At 40.1% G+C, this 16,442-nt stretch overlaps 1 protein-coding gene across 2 annotated transcripts; it reads right to left on the reverse strand.

The window, feature by feature from the left end:
* Positions 1 to 257: 257 nt before the first annotated feature.
* On the reverse strand, positions 258 to 15,991 carry LOC124270366. 2 transcript variants are annotated; one of them, XM_046705401.1, is made up of 11 exons: positions 15,686 to 15,991; positions 13,050 to 13,165; positions 10,729 to 10,781; positions 9,932 to 9,995; positions 9,218 to 9,297; positions 8,847 to 8,903; positions 8,494 to 8,575; positions 8,016 to 8,140; positions 6,407 to 6,467; positions 4,848 to 4,949; positions 258 to 4,548 (listed from the first exon to the last, which is right to left on the reverse strand). In XM_046705401.1, exons 1-11 carry the CDS (start codon positions 15,712 to 15,714, stop codon positions 4,340 to 4,342), a joined length of 978 nt encoding a protein of 325 aa, XP_046561357.1. In that variant the 5' UTR covers positions 15,715 to 15,991; the 3' UTR covers positions 258 to 4,339. The 2 variants fall into 2 exon arrangements, with proteins under 2 accessions (XP_046561357.1, XP_046561356.1); XM_046705400.1 differs by having other exon boundaries at positions 258 to 4,551.
* Positions 15,992 to 16,442: the final 451 nt, after the last annotated feature.

Genomic DNA, 16,442 nt, shown 5'->3' on the forward strand with positions numbered 1-16,442 from the left:
TTGGTCTACACGTCACCGTATCCTAATTGCGTAGGTCGATGCTTGTGCTGTTAATCACTGGATTATCTTGTCCAGACCTGCCATATAGCTGGGACATTCCTCAGTGCTGCGTTAAACAACCAACCAACCAACGACTTCATGAACATCAGTCTGTGCATTTGGGATTTGATAACATACATCAAAGTAAGTCTGATCACCACACCCTTTAGTTGTCTCTAATAGGATCCAGAAACAATAAAAACAACACAAGTCACATAATTGTTGCCAAACCTGAGGTTTCCTTTAATTTAACTGTTACTGTACAAAATAGACAAACAGATGCTCCACTAGCTACCTCTACGGTTGGGTCAAGACAGACTGAAGCAGCATCTACTACACATGCCTCCCTCCAGGACCTCCTCATGCTGCTTGCACGGGCATTCAAGTTCAAACTGACTGCTTTCAATCACAACTACTAATTGAAGACCAATGACATGCAACACACATAGTAAATGTACTTTGAAGGATAATGATGTTCAGAGAGATACATTATAACATTTCCAAGTAAGTGAGCGAGTTTGAACCCGAGCCTTTGGCGTGATGAGTGGACCATTTAACTACTAGGCCACCCCACCACCCATTTGTTACAGACCGGGGGCCCTTATTCTCGAAACATTCATAGCCCTAAGAATTCTTAACTTTGATCATAGCCAATGTGTTAAGAATGGGCTTAAGAAGTTCGTAGGGCTACAGACGTTTTGAGAATAGCTAGCCAGCTTACTGCATGAGGCATTATATGGTTGGCTCAGGTGATATGGAAAACCTTCAGTTATGACCTGACTTAGAAGTCAATATGTTTTAATGTCACACTGTGACGACGGGACCACCAGAGAGTATGGTGGAAAACGTTACATCAAATAATATTAATTATCTGCACGCTCATCTATAGCTTTCATTTTCCTTTGCTATAGCAGCATCAAACCAGAATACATCTACACCATATATTTGAATTATCCACATCTGAAATACCTGCTGACATGTCATCGTATCCCAATTGCATAGATCGATGCTCATGCTGTTGATCAGCTGATTGTCTGGGATATTGCTGAGTGAGGTACCAACCCAACCCAATTTAGATCAATTGGTAATAGTCTATATATTTATATATGAAGTCGACCAAGTTGCTTTCCTTTGTACACAATTATTTAATAATAGATGAAGATCAAGCTGACATGATTGTTTATATAGGGGAGTAATTTTATTTATCACATGACATTAATTTTCCCATTGGCAGGGGAAAAAATAGATAAATAACACTTATTATCATTTCACGCAGGGATGAAATTCAGAATCGGCGGGAAATGAGAAACACAGAAAAAATATGGACAGCCTTCATGACTCATAGGTTTTGGCCACAACCGAGTGTAGGGTTTCATCCCTGTCGATCTTGTACATATCTGACAGAAGGACGAGCCAGTCTTGTGAAGTGTTTGATGCTTAAAATTACTGAATGAAAAATTTAACCACAAATCAATTCCTCACAAAACATATAAACAAAACATTATACAAGAAAAACTAAGATATGAGTAGGGTTTATTTAATCAAATTGTGAAACATCGTCAACCAAATTAATCACACCTCATAACCATATGTCCCCTAAAACATGGCTTATATATTGTTACAGAATATGGGACCCATGAAGATCTGGGTTAGAATTGATCTTCTGTAACCCATGCTTGTCTTAACAGGCGACTAATGGGATCGGGTGGTCAGGCACACTGACTTGGTTGACACATGCCATCATATCCCAATTGCGTAGATCTATGCTCGTGCTGTTGATCACAGGATTGTCTGGTCCAGACTAAATTATTAACAGACCACTGTCGACGTAAAACTAAACTCACTCACTCACTTACAGAAAATGGCGACAGTTATTAATCAGCTGTCGCTCAATGGTAAAACAAAGTCCTGTTTAGATGTACCTGTACTTGAAGATATATACCTGTTCTGTGTGTCCTGTGCAGAGCCCAGGTCACAAATCAGTTGAAGTTAAGCAGTGTTGGGCGTGCAAAGTTAAGCAGTGTTTGGCGTGGAGAGTCCTTGGATAGGTGACCATGTTTGGCAGCTTGACTCCCGAGTTTCTAAGACTTCAGTCTTGCCCCACAACGAAGCACATGTGATACATGTGGTCTCAACTTAGGCAAGTGAGTATGATCCAAATTGCCTCTTGTTCACCCAGCAGAAAATGGGTACCCGGGTGGGATAAGTCACTGATCGAACCTAACCATCCAGTGGAATGACTATACCTTTCAAGTACCTGTCAGGCAGCTATGGTTATCTGGGGTAATAATGAACTGTCTGTGCTATGATCATACTGTCGGTGTGGGTTTAGCACAATATAAATGGACCAATAAAGGATTATTATTATTATTATTATTATTATTATTATCAGTATTGACCATTTGACACATCTGGACTACTAGGATCAAATATAGACATTGTTACACTCTGTTACATATACATACACAGTCTGGTACAGAAGCTACTAGTCCGCAACCCATGTCATATCTAGCAGAATCAGCTTGTACTAGACTATACTGTAAGACTTAAATCTACTGAAATTAATGCCAACATACATGTTCAGGGCTGAAAGAGTTAACAGCTTTTGGCACAGACTGTACAATGTGTTAATGTTGAAATCACCATACTCATTATTACACTGGAACTGACAACACTGTTATACATTCAAAGCCTTGTATACAAGGTTGCTGAGCACAGCTCAGTTTAACAACAATAACAAGTTTCATCAAAAATGTAAACCATGTAACCATGGCAACCAGAACATCTGGCTCTTCCTGCAATGCTGATTTCCTGAAGATCTTTCCTCATATCAGATCTATACCATCGATATTTACATCAACGATTTGATGACCCGCTGGTAACAATATTTACATGTTTGTAAGGGCTTGACCATGTCCTCCTGACAACTAATAATTAGCAATAAAAGAAGTGGCACACTGTATGTATATATCATAAGTATGTGATTCTATTTATCCAGTCTGTATCACGTCTGTGGGTCATTCAAATATATATCACATCTTGAAGTGTATGGAGTAGAATATGAGAAAAAATGGCATGATCATGTTGAAAAATACCAAGCAAATACTTCAATATATAATGTCTAGTTAAATGTTTAGCAAATATGTTTCTAAATAGGAACAATTCAATGTACATATTACACACTGCCAATACAAATACAACTGAAATTGAGAATCGAATGTTTTGGGTACACATCGTTTTATGCGCAATTAAACTAAATGTAGCACTATTTTCTAATCATCAACAACATACCAGTGGGAGAGTAGTTTTCACACTTCTTGACATCTTCCATTTAGTATCATTGACATTAGATTTCACAAATGGGCTTCACACACTGTGCCCACTTAGGGAACTGAACCTCTGCTATCAGGTGATGAGTGAACGCTACAACCACTAGGCTACCCCACAGCCCCATAAGCATAATAATAAATACTTCATAATGAAGTACTGATTTTCCACAGTTAAATCTGTTTAATAAATTTTAAATCAAGCCGTGCTTTCACTGTGATGAATCTACAAAGAAATATGGTGGCAGAAATGTACATATCAATGTAAAATAATTTGTAAAAGTGAACAATGAAGTCAAAATGACATCAGGTAATCTTCCTGGCATTCACATGGTGAACATGATGCATATCATTCACACGTTCAGAAGTGTTGTAAACCACTGATTAGAGCTTGTGATTGTATCTTAAGTGGGTTGAACTGAACTGAAGATAATATCAAGCATAACACCTCCTCCGCAATTGGGGGATTTGATCATTTTGCATTTTAAACAACCACAAGCCAGGGCACCTGCATCTCTTAAAGGTAGGTCCTCTACCGTATCTTGAATACACTTGATACATGCACAGGTGCAAAAATAGCACTAAAATGTATGTGTATCTTTCTGCATCAAATCTAATACAGTGAGACCCTGTAACAGTAATCATTCCAGTGGCTTGTCCAGATTGTCAGATTTATAGACAATTGAACCATTGTTGCAGTGAGTATTTACGACAATTTAAGCATTATTCCAGCAATATCATGGTGGTGGACACCAGAAATGGGCTTCACACAATATGCCCATGTTGGGAATCAAACCCAGAATTTCGGCCATGCAATTGAAGGTGAACAATTCAACCACTAGGTTATCCACCCAGATAATTCTGCGGAGTGACATTAGTGTATATTTGATGTTAAAACAAATCTTGTGGTAGGTGGACCTCCTGGATGTAGGATTAACAGAGTTTCATTGTACCACTGATCTTGCAGAAATGTCTTATATTTGTGCCCCGCCCATTGCTCCTGTTAGATCGGCCTCGTAGTCGCTGTCGACACCGACTTCCTCCTCCATTGTGTCCTGTCGACCCTGCCAGGACAGGTTGGAGCGTCGCCGTGGTGATACCCCTTCCTCCGATGTGCGGGAGGGACTGTACGGACTATGCTCACTCTCAATCAGGTCGTTAGGTGAGTAAGGTGGAGGGGGATCTGCTGAAATATCGGAATTTAATTTAACAGTGAGCAAGTAGTGTTCAACAGAAACTTTAGCAACATTACAGTTATATCGCAAGGTGGAGAACACAAGGTGTGAGTGAGTGAGTTTAGTTTTACTCTGCTTTTGCAAGATTCCAGCAATATCACATATGGGACACCAAAAATGGGCTTCACACCATGTACCCATGTGGGAATCGAACCCAGGTCTTCGGCGTGATGAGCGAATGCTTTAACCACCAGGCTACCCCACCACCCCACACAAAGGGTGGAAGAGATAACATATCAGCCCTTACCATAATTCTGCTGTTGAGGTGAATGGAAGTTGTGTGACTGGCGCCGATACTGGCGAATCTTCTCCTTGGCTTCCTGTACGTAGAACTTGGTAGTCCCAGACCCTAGAAAATAATTAACAGCACATTGGCAATTCGCAACTTCACAATTATATGGTACTTTCTGCTACATCAACCATTTTGTTAAGATTTTATCATCACACACAGTAATATTCTAGCTATGTTAATTTGACCTGTAAATATATGAGTCTGGACCAGACAATCCCATGACTGATATCAGTGATAAAGCGACCAACAATACATGCTGTCAAGGTGCAACAACATGCTATACACCAAGTCATCAACCATAACCACCCCATCCATCAGGGCCTTGCACTACGACTGTCGCACATCCTATACTGTAACATAGACTTTAGGCTGGCATACCTGCTAAACTGTAACATAAACTTACGAGTGGCATACCTCCTATACTATAACACAGACTTACGACTATTGTACCTCCTATACTGTAACATAGACTTACGACTGTCGTACCTCCTATACTGTAACATAGACTTACGACTGTCGTACCTCCTATACTGTAACAGACTTACGATGGTTGTACCTCCTATACTGTAACATAGACGTAGAACTGTCGTACCTCCTATACTGTAACATAGACTTACGTCTGTCGTACCTCCTGTACTGTAACCATACTTACGACTGTCATACCTCCTATACTGTAACCTAGACTTATGACAGTCGTACCTCCTATACTGTAACATAGACTTATGACTGTCGTACCTCCTATACATCTACTTAGACTTACGACGGTTGTACCTCCTATACTGCAACATAGACTTACGACGGTTGTACCTCCATTACTGTAACATAGACTTACGACGGTTGCACCTCCTATACACCAGCATAGACTTACGACTGTCGTACCTCCTATACTGTAACATAGACTTACGACTGTTGTACCTCCTATACACCAGCATAGACTTACGACTGTCGTACCTCCTATACTGTAACATAGAGTTACAACAGTCACTACGATAGTTTTCTGAAACAGGGCCCTGGACATGCTGTACAACCAGCACTGGCTATTGTGACCTATACTACTCTGGGATCTTATAAGGGGTATGGAAAGTGACAATTCCAAACACTGTTTCTAGACACAGTCAGCAATAATGTAATCAAAGATAAAGCAGTAATGGAGTGAGTGAGTGGGTTTAGTTTTACGCCGCTTTTAGCAATATTCCAGCAATATCACGGACGGGGACACCAGAAATGGGCCTCACACCCATGGGGGAATCGAACCCAGGTCTTCAGCATGACGAGCAAACGCATTAACCACTTAGCTACCCCACAGCCCCAGCAGTAATGGATAGTTGACCAGAAAAATCTGTGGTTCAGTGGCAATGATCTACATTTAGGATTAAACATGAACACACATTCCACCACAAAACAATGACACAAAATCGCGTCCCACAGATAGTCCAAGCTTAAGAAATTTCATATCTAGTTCATCTTAGGGTCCTTTTGGCAACAAAATGGCTCCTTAGGGATCTACAGCCTACCTGTGTATTTTATGTCTCCCAGGTCCTGGCCATGTACATCTGGTAGTTGATGGGCTATTTGCTGCAAAATAATTTCAATTATCTGATTACATGTGTATTACAGCAAAATGTCTTCATCTCATATAGTTGTTTAAAAATCCGTTCTAACTGAGTCTTTCAATGATGAGCATCACAGTGCTGAGAAACAGAAATACTGTTCAAATTAAAGCTTAAAGAACGAATAAACTTCGATGTCCAAGATATTTTTTATGGATTAAACTTCTTTTTTAATTTCTCTCACAACGTTTCGAGACTTTGTTTGTTTTTCACACTCTTAACCATTACATATGAAAGACTTGTGGTAAGTCTTCAGCAGAACACCAAATTCATCCTTAAAAATCTTGTGGTTAATTAATACAGAGCGATTAAAAGTTCAATATGACATATTTTTTAGTTTTAATGGCTGAAAGACTGCAGCAAAAACATGCTCAGGTCAAATCAATTCCAAATGTTACTACAGTTTCAGGACCCAGGATTTTGGAATAGGGGTGCACATGTGACTTCATTGACAACAAAGTTAACATGTCAAGATGCACTTCCTCTGCATCGCTTGTGGTTCATGTGTGTTTGTCAATTTCATAATTAAAGGGGATAAGTTATGGATGTCACACTGTATAGCCATAGAATAAATAACTTGACATCAATTAATTTCAGCTTCATGTGTATCACATCAAATACCATTTAAAGATTTCATTATGTTTTTTGAAACAATGTAAATGGTCTCCATTTTAAATCATAATTCAACAAAATGTCTTACAGTTCTTGCTGTAGAGAAATGCTTAGCCTCAGAAATTATACTATTTGCCAGCAACATTTAAATAAAGAAAGAGCCTGTGAGCTGGGATAATCAGAACTTGAGTAGGAGGAGTGAGTGAGTGAGTTTAATTTTATGCCACACTCAGCAATATTCCTGCTATATAGTGGCGGTCTGTAAATAATCGAGTCTGGACCAGACAATCCAATGATCAACAGCATGAGCATTGATCTGTGCAATTGGGAACCGATGGCATGTGTCAACCAAGTCAGTGAGCCTGACCACCTGATCCCGATAGTCGCCTCTTACGACAAGCATGGGTTGCTGAAGATCAATATTCTAACCCGGACGTTCACGGGTCCTGAGTAGGAGGAAAATCTAGACTTGATTCATTTAGGGCTTCAGCACCTAGGGCTCGGTGGATGGGGAAATAATGCTGTGCACGGTCTGTGAGACTGTAGGTGAGTCACTGAATGAAACACCCTACAGTTCTTGTATCTAGGTCTGATACAAGCTGTATATACGCATCAATTCTTGTAAATTTCAATAATGCAATAATGAAACATGTAAAACATATTTAAAACATCTTTCTTGCCATGTTTCTATCTGAAGGACAATGGAAACAGCACAAACCAAGACTACAGCAATGTGACTGTACTAAATATGATCATGTGCAGAATGGAAACAGCACAAACCAAGACTACAGCAATGTGACTGTACTAAATATGATCATGTGCAGAATGGAAACAGCACAAACCAAGACTACAGCAATGTGACTGTACTAAATATGATCATGTGCAGAATGGTTATACTTACAGATTGGGCATCGAATATCACAGAACATTTTTTGGAAAAATCACAATAAGCTTCGGACACTTTCAACAGTCCCTCCTTGATTCTGATCAGCTTGACTGCTTCGTTTTCATGCACTCTATCAGCAACTGCAACGCAAACATTTAAATATCATCAGTGATTCATACACTTGTTATACATCTTGTAAGAGACTCATGAAGTTCTAGGTTAGAATAAGTCTTCAGCAATCCATGCTTGTTGTAAGAGGCAACTAAAAAGGATCAGGAGGTCAGGCTCGCTGACTTGGTTGACACATGCCATCGTAGATTTATGCTCATGCTGTTGATCACTAGACTGCCTTGTCCAGACTCAATTATTTACAGACCGCCACCATATAGCTGGAATACTGCTGAGTGTGGCAGAGAAACAGGTGAACCTATAGAGCACCATGTTTCCATGTTGAGGTTCTCATCATAAGCATCAACTCATCATTAGAACTTACCTTCAACCTGAGCTAAGTCCTTGGCTCTTTCAGCTTGTGATAATCTTCCTTCCAAACTCTGGAGCTCAGCCGATGTTGCTTTCTAAAACCATATATAGTAATTACTGCCACACTTGAAGAGAGAACAGCTTGAAATACAAGTCTTCTACTTCTGCTATAGTTGGATCTTGGCACAAGAAAAGTGATAATCTAGTCAAAGAATAACATATGAAATTGTTTCTCAATTGGGTACATAAGGAACTGGCTACATAGATAAAAAGCATGTCATGGCATAACATACTTGGTGCCAATACTGACTTACATCAGTTGAAGGAACTTGTCTTAAGAATAATGACCAAGTAGCCATTTCCTACCTTGAAGGCTTTCTTTAGCTCCTTTCTGATCTTCACTTCACGCTGCTCACAGGAAGCCTAGGGCAGAGATGTGTATATTCTTTACTGTATGTAACAACACATGGAAACTGAACTGCTTATCACATATTTTCAACTACTGGTACCTGTACATCTGGATAGATTTAGGTAGCCAGTGCCTATCAACATGAAACGACTTCTGCTCAATAATGGGGCAAAGGGTAAGTCGAATGGTCGCCATGCTGAAGCCAATGTCAGAGTATGGGAGATTGGATCTATTCACCATGAAGGTTGCTATGTAGAATGGGGCACAACATTTGTAGAATAAGAGTTTATATTTCAGACAAGAAATAATAAAGGCAGCTATGACTTACAAAGTTGGTTTTGGCGTGGGCGACATGCTTCTCCCCCTCCAGGATCATCTCATACATATGTTTGTACTCTTTGATGTGCTCTGGAAAATTAGTATTTCACAATATACCGATTGATTGTCCACTGTAAAACTCATCTCTCAACAATATTCCAGCTGTGTGATGGCCGTCTGTAAATAATCAAGCCTGGACCAGACAATCCTGTGAATGGCATCATGGGCACAGCCTTATGTAGGTGAGATATGATGAGTGAGTAAGTGAGTTTAGTATTACGCCGCACTCAGCAATATTCCAGCTATACGGCATCGGTCTGTAAATAATCGAGTCTGGACCAGACAATCCAGTGATCAACATCATGAGCATCGACCTATGCAATTGGGATACGATGACAAATGTCAACCAAGTCAGCGAAAACACACCAATTGAACAATTTAAAATTGCATATAACTAGCTGAAGCAAAGTTGCTGGTACTTGTGCTAATTCCTACTACAAGTTGCAGGCTCTCAGACAATCAAATTGCTTATTCTACTAGCCATTACAACAACTTTAAAGTTAACAAGACTGATCTGGGCTAGACAAGTTCAGTCCTTGATGAGATGTAGATTTTGTTATCAAGGTCACCAAATACTTTCAGGGACAAAATCAGTTGCAGTATTGCAAGCTGGAATGGAAAATGATTGCAATAAATGCCACATGTTTTGAAAGAGTGTACCCACCAATAAATTCTCGTTGCACTTCAGTCCATACAAGATTCAGTTCAGCCAGCTGGTTGGCCACATCCTGACAACAGAAAATAGTTTATTATTACTAGGGCCGGCTAAAATTGATAATCGGAAATATTGTCGATAAGAAAGATTACTAATGATTATCGGGTTGAAAATTGTGCTATCAATAATATCATACATTAAATCTTGAGATAGAGTAATTTTTTAATTTTCTCACACAATATACAAATTGAGGACTTTATTCATGGTCTGCTTTTAAATTCTGTTTAGGACTCTGTGTTGTGAACAGTCCATGCAGGAAGGAAAAACATCCACTGTGGATAGGGGTGAAGTAGTTTAGGTTTTTGAAAATGTGGCATCTTACTGGCAAACAAGGATAAGCTCAGCACCGACCTAACAATTGACCCGTATTAGCATGTATGAGTTCCGCCCACTGGCTCTTGCCATAGCTAGAGCGAAGGGGCCCCAGGTTGTCCGCGATCAAGTGTAGTGCTACCTCCACCATGTGAGAGTCTTATGAGCAAGGCGTTTGCAGCTACGCGGAATCAATTTCATCATCATGCATTGCATGTGCACTAGCCTACATCTGCTCTCCCTTTCACGAACCAAATGGGTTTGCTCATTGTCGTGCACTGCCTACTTCTCGTAAACACATTCTCTGCACCAGTCCAACTATCCTTGTTTGCCAGTAGACTACAGGGTCCCCAGAGGCCCTACCAACAAAGGCATGTATATATGGGTATTATTTTGCTCATGTATGATGTCCATGGTAAACAAGTGCTGCCTACCTGTATAGCACGATTGTCTTCATGTGCAGCCCACTTAAGGAGATCTTGTGAAGCTACAACAAACATGTCATTTTGAATTTAGTTTCACATTGATAAATCATGACAATAAAGCTAACAGTAAAGTCAAGCTACAGTCAAGTAAAGCTAGTCAAGTAAAGCTAGTCAAGTAAAGCTACAACCAAGAAAAGCTACAGTCAAGTCATGCTACAACCAAGTCAAGCTACAGAGAATTCAAGCTACAACCAAGTAAAGCTACAGCTAAGTCAAGCTACAGACAAGTCAAGCTGCAGTCAAGTCATGCTACAACCAAGTCAAGCTACAGACAAGTCAAGCTGCAGTCAAGTCAAGCTACCGGCAAGTCAAGCTACAGACAAGTCAAGCTACCATCAAGTCAAGCTACCGTCAAGTCAAGCTACCGTCAAGTCAAGCTACAACCAAGTCAAGCTACAACCAAGTCAAGCTACAGATAAGTCAAGCTGCAGTCAAGTCATGCTACAACCAAGTCAAGCTACAGAGAATTCAAGCTACAACCAAGTAAAGCTGCAGTCAAGTCAAGCTACCGGCAAGTCAAGCTACAGACAAGTCAAGCTACCATCAAGTCAAGCTACCGTCAAGTCAAGCTACAACCAAGTCAAGCTACAGAGAATCCAAGCTACAACCAAGTAAAGCTACAGCTAAGTCAAGCTACAGACAAGTCAAGCTGCAGTCAAGTCATGCTACAACCAAGTCAAGCTACAGACAAGTCAAGCTGCAGTCAAGTCAAGCTACCGGCAAGTCAAGCTACAGACAAGTCAAGCTACCATCAAGTCAAGCTACCGTCAAGTCAAGCTACCGTCAAGTCAAGCTACAACCAAGTCAAGCTACAACCAAGTCAAGCTACAGATAAGTCAAGCTGCAGTCAAGTCAAGCTACCGTCAAGTCAAGCTACAACCAAGTCAAGCTACGATCAAGTCAAGCTAACAGTCAACTCAACCTTCAGTCAAGTCAAGCTACAACCATGGGATCGGTCTCGAAAAAACACGCTCACAGTGTAATGCTTGTCCTTCTTCTTCTTAACATAGAATAATGAAAGCCGCCATTTTGGTTTCTCTACAATTGATTTTAGCGATCCTTTACTTTTCTCTTTACTTCATGATTGACTTGGGTAAGATCGGTTAGTTGAACGGTATGCCCATCGTAACGTCACACTAAGATTGGGATTTTATGGGTTTATGACATAGGGCTAAGATCGGTTGGTGGAGTTAGACTATGTGACATGGTCAGTGTACACATTGGGTCATGATCATAACTTATAACACTGGACTGTCTGCTACAGAATATTTACCATGGTTACAGGTTATCTACATACGGTTGGAATATTGCCAAATATCTAATCTCATCATGATGGTTGATTGTATTGCTCTTTCTTGCAGTTCCAACAGGGACCACAAGCCTATAACACTAAAACTTTAACACGAATTGGATTTCGACCGATTTCGACCATACAACACTTATGCTGTCATCATGTATATAGAGACATGTACATGTATGTGTGTGTATAGTTCTAGTCCACTGGGGTATCAGTCTTAAACTGTGGCATGAACGTCCCAAGTCAACTAGCCAGGGTAACAACAAGTGCCATCTTTCAACATCTTTTTGGGCGACTGGGACAGAGATGAATCCACCGCCATCAACTTTCTCGGCACACCCTCCATCCAGTTGGCCATGGCAGAAATGGTACTCATGTCAATAAAGGTCCTTTGCTTCCTTACAGCTCTTCTATGTTGAGGCGGTGGGGTTGCCTAATGGTTAAAGTGTTCGCTTATCCAGACCAGGTGAGGTGAGGTGAAATTGGGTTTAACGTCGTTCTTGAGAGTATTTCGCTCATATGATGACGCGCATGCGTGTGTATGTGTATGTGCGGCTGCTTGTACTAGCCCAGACTTAAGCTGGTTTTATAGTGCTAGCCCACTGAGATACTTGCGGCAGTGAAGCATGAATACCCCCCTCAGACGCATTATACTGACTCCGAGCCCACCAGTCCTTGTTGTACCCATTAATGCCGGGCGCCAGGCAGGGACCAACAAGTACCATATTTTAACGTCTTTTTGTATGACGTGGTCGGGATCGAACACGCGACCTTCCGCTCTCTGGGTGGATGCTCTAACCATTACAACACGGAGGCGGTCTCGAAGACCACAATGTGTGAAGCCCATTTCTTGTGTACCCGCTGTGATATTGCTAGAAGTGGTGTAAAACTACAGTCACTCTTCTATATTAAAAGGGCCAAATCAAGCACGTTACACTTTTCAATCTGTGTGAACCATCTTGTGTGTACATACCTGCTGACTGGGCATTCATGAACGCTTTGGCCGTGTTCCTCATGTCCTTCACCTCTGATATAAGCACGTTAAGGTCAGCATGACCTCCATTCAGGGAAAGCAACTTAACACTACTCCTGGAAATAACAAATAATGATTAGTTAGTACAGATTGTCAAACAGCAGCATGTTCAAACACTGATTTGAAAAAGTTTCTTTAGCAATATTCTAGCATTTGAAAACATGAATGTTTTTGGTTTGTTTGTTGTTAAATGCCGCACTCTGCAATTTTCTAGTTACATGACGGCTGTCTATAAACAATCAAGTCTGGACCAGACAATCCAGTGGTTAATATCATGATCATCAATCTATGCAAATAGGTTATGATGACATGTGTCAACCAAGTCAATGAGTCTGACCACCTGTTCCCGTGTTCCTAAAGGCCAATTCTGTAAAAACATGTACAAATGGGGTTTCAATGAAGTAAACAGCATCTTACATGGACTAGGACTAATCAAGATGACACTAACGATTTCAGAGACAAAAATAAAATTGCTTTCAACTGAATACAATTCACCATTGTTGATCAGAGCTCACTATTTCCATGATACTAATTATCCCTTATTTCTTAATACTTGAAACTTGGTGTTATAGCCTGTTCTTATAATCTGTGAAATACAAGTCACCTTTCCATGTTTGTAAAATTGAAACATGACTCCAGGATTCACAACTTTTGTATAAGGATCAAGAACATCAGTTTGGGGAATTCTCACATATTTAGTAATTTACATTTACCATAGCCTTTTGTTTGAATGCTGACCACAGAGAATGTCTAGAGTAATTGCTAAACATGTCATACTGACTGACTGAGTTTGGTTTTACGCTGCTTTTAGCAATATTCCAGCAACATCACGGCGGGGGATACCAGAAATGGGCTTCACACATTGTACCCATGTGGGGATTCGAACCCGGGTCTTCGGCGTGACGAGCCAATGCTTTAACCAAACATGTCATAAGCACAATGTTGTAATTGAAGATTTCAGATCCGAAGACTAAACATCTATAGCACAATGAAGCCCATTTCTGGTGTCCCCCGTCGTGATGTTGCTGGAATATTGTTAAAAGCGGCGTAAAACCAAACTCAGTCAGTTAGTCTACAGCACAAAAAACCCAAAATCAAACTACCAGGCTTTATTATTTAATAGTAAGCAAACCAATCATGTTCATACACAAACAGTTTCATAACTGGAACCAGTTGGTAAAGTTAACAAATAGTCCTCTCTTTCAAAACAATTCTTTTGCCTTCTAAACATGATATAATATGGGTTTATGCTATTTCCTATCTTCATCGTAAAAAGAGAAGAAAATGTAAAAGAGCAAACAAATGAGAGACAACGAAGCATACAACTATATGGATGACAACTTCTCATTTATTGCATAGAGCAACGTTTCGATGCAGATTTGATGTCTCTCCATGCAATGAACAAGGGGTTGTGATCCATAGAGTACTATGCTTCATTTTTGACTCACCAACTTCTAGAATGCTGATCAAACAATAAATATCCTATCATTATTTATGGCCAGTGTGTGTGTGTGTGCGTGTTGATGATTTTTAGGGAGAAGCATGTACAATTTGAATAACCAAAAAACAATTTATGTACAAAGTAACTGACCACCACGCATGTCATGTATAAAAATCAATGACCATCCCCCTAGTACATGTGTACAAAATTGATGACACTAACCACCCCCCACCACCCACCCCACACACACACACCGCACCTCCCCTCCCCAGAACAAAATGGGTGACACCCCCACCTTCAAAATCATCATCAACCCCCCTAGCCTTAAATTATGAATGGTCCCTTACCATAACACTATTTAACAGACCATTATTCACAGACCCTAGACTACACTGGAAACATACTGTGCATATTGTAACTACTCGGGCGGTCTGTAAATAAATGAATCTGGACCGGACTATCCAGGACTAACTACCTCATACAAAACCAACATATGTTAAACAACATAATACCAAAATAACTATACAAAAAAAAGGGTGATAAAACTTTAGAGCAAGGTGATAACTGGTACAGATAGTCAACCGAAGTTATTTGAACTATTTCCCTACCATCTCATTATAGCATAACAAACTGATTCAAATATTTTCTACTCACCAAAAATGAGCCATTTATTTTTTGTGTCTGCATTACAGTTAATTTTCGATATTCAGAAAAATAACACAAATAAAACTGACATAACTGCTCAGTACTGTCCAACACATACACATATCTTACAGAGCTGAAATGAGTGTAAAGTTTACAAATGCTGAAAGTCATTATCTAAATCCAACGAACATGTTCATGTAATTACTATACTATGGCACTTTACCCGCTTATTACTACGGTTAATACTAAAACTGCTGAAATTATCAATTTGATATGATAGCAAAACACCTGTAACTACAGCCGTAGTACAGGTATTTAAAACATCAGCATAATTGCGACCTAAGTATGTCAATAATGTATAGCGTCCTTCTAACCCAACAAGACATATCCTGCTGAACTAGACATATCCCAGAAATCACTACGCTGAAAACAAACACCACGAGGAAGTGTATCATATGGATGACAAACATATCAATACATGCATATATACCTTCTCACAGCTCTTGCAGCCTTGTCCATATTTAACTGTTCTGGTAAAATCAGGGTTGTCTATGTTTTAGGCAGACAATCAAAACAAACACCAACCAGTTTACAATCTTTTCCAAGAATTTCCAGAAAGGCAGCAATGAAAGACACACGTTTTGTTTTTTAACTTAAATGAACATACGTAATCAGAAAATCTTCATTTCAATGCATACAAAAGAGCCGAAATTCCCTAAATTGCCATTTTATGAACCAAATTATGCTTCCGTGCAGACGAATCCTTGCTAATTTGTTAACAGGAAGCGTCCTTCGGTTAGAGCGCCCTCTCGTGGCTGTTAAAGAGCACCTGCCGACAGGAACGATCGATAACTCTGCTATTCCCCTGTTTCGCAAGCCTGTTTTGAAAAGCGTATTGTTGTTTTTTTGCGCACAATCGATGTGGCAATTAATTTTCATCCGTTTTCACGGATTATTTAATAAACTTTCAGGATAAAAGGGGGGATCCCCCTCTGAATCCGCTTATGCATAGACCAATATTCAAGTAAACACCTTGCCTTGGTGGATACAGGCGACCGATGGATTTAGTTATCGGACCACAGGTTTTGGAAAAGAGAGATGTCGGAGTGAGTGAGTTTAGTTTTACGTCTCTTTTAGCAATATTCCAACAATGTCACTGCAGGGGAGACCAGAATTAGGCTCCATACTTTGTGCCTGCCCCATGTGGGGAATCGAACTAGGGTCTTCAGCGTGACGAGCAAACGCCT

Source organism: Haliotis rubra, unplaced genomic scaffold (assembly GCF_003918875.1).
Source record: "Haliotis rubra isolate DU_JTF1 unplaced genomic scaffold, ASM391887v1 Scf151, whole genome shotgun sequence".
NCBI lineage: Eukaryota > Metazoa > Mollusca > Gastropoda > Lepetellida > Haliotidae > Haliotis > Haliotis rubra.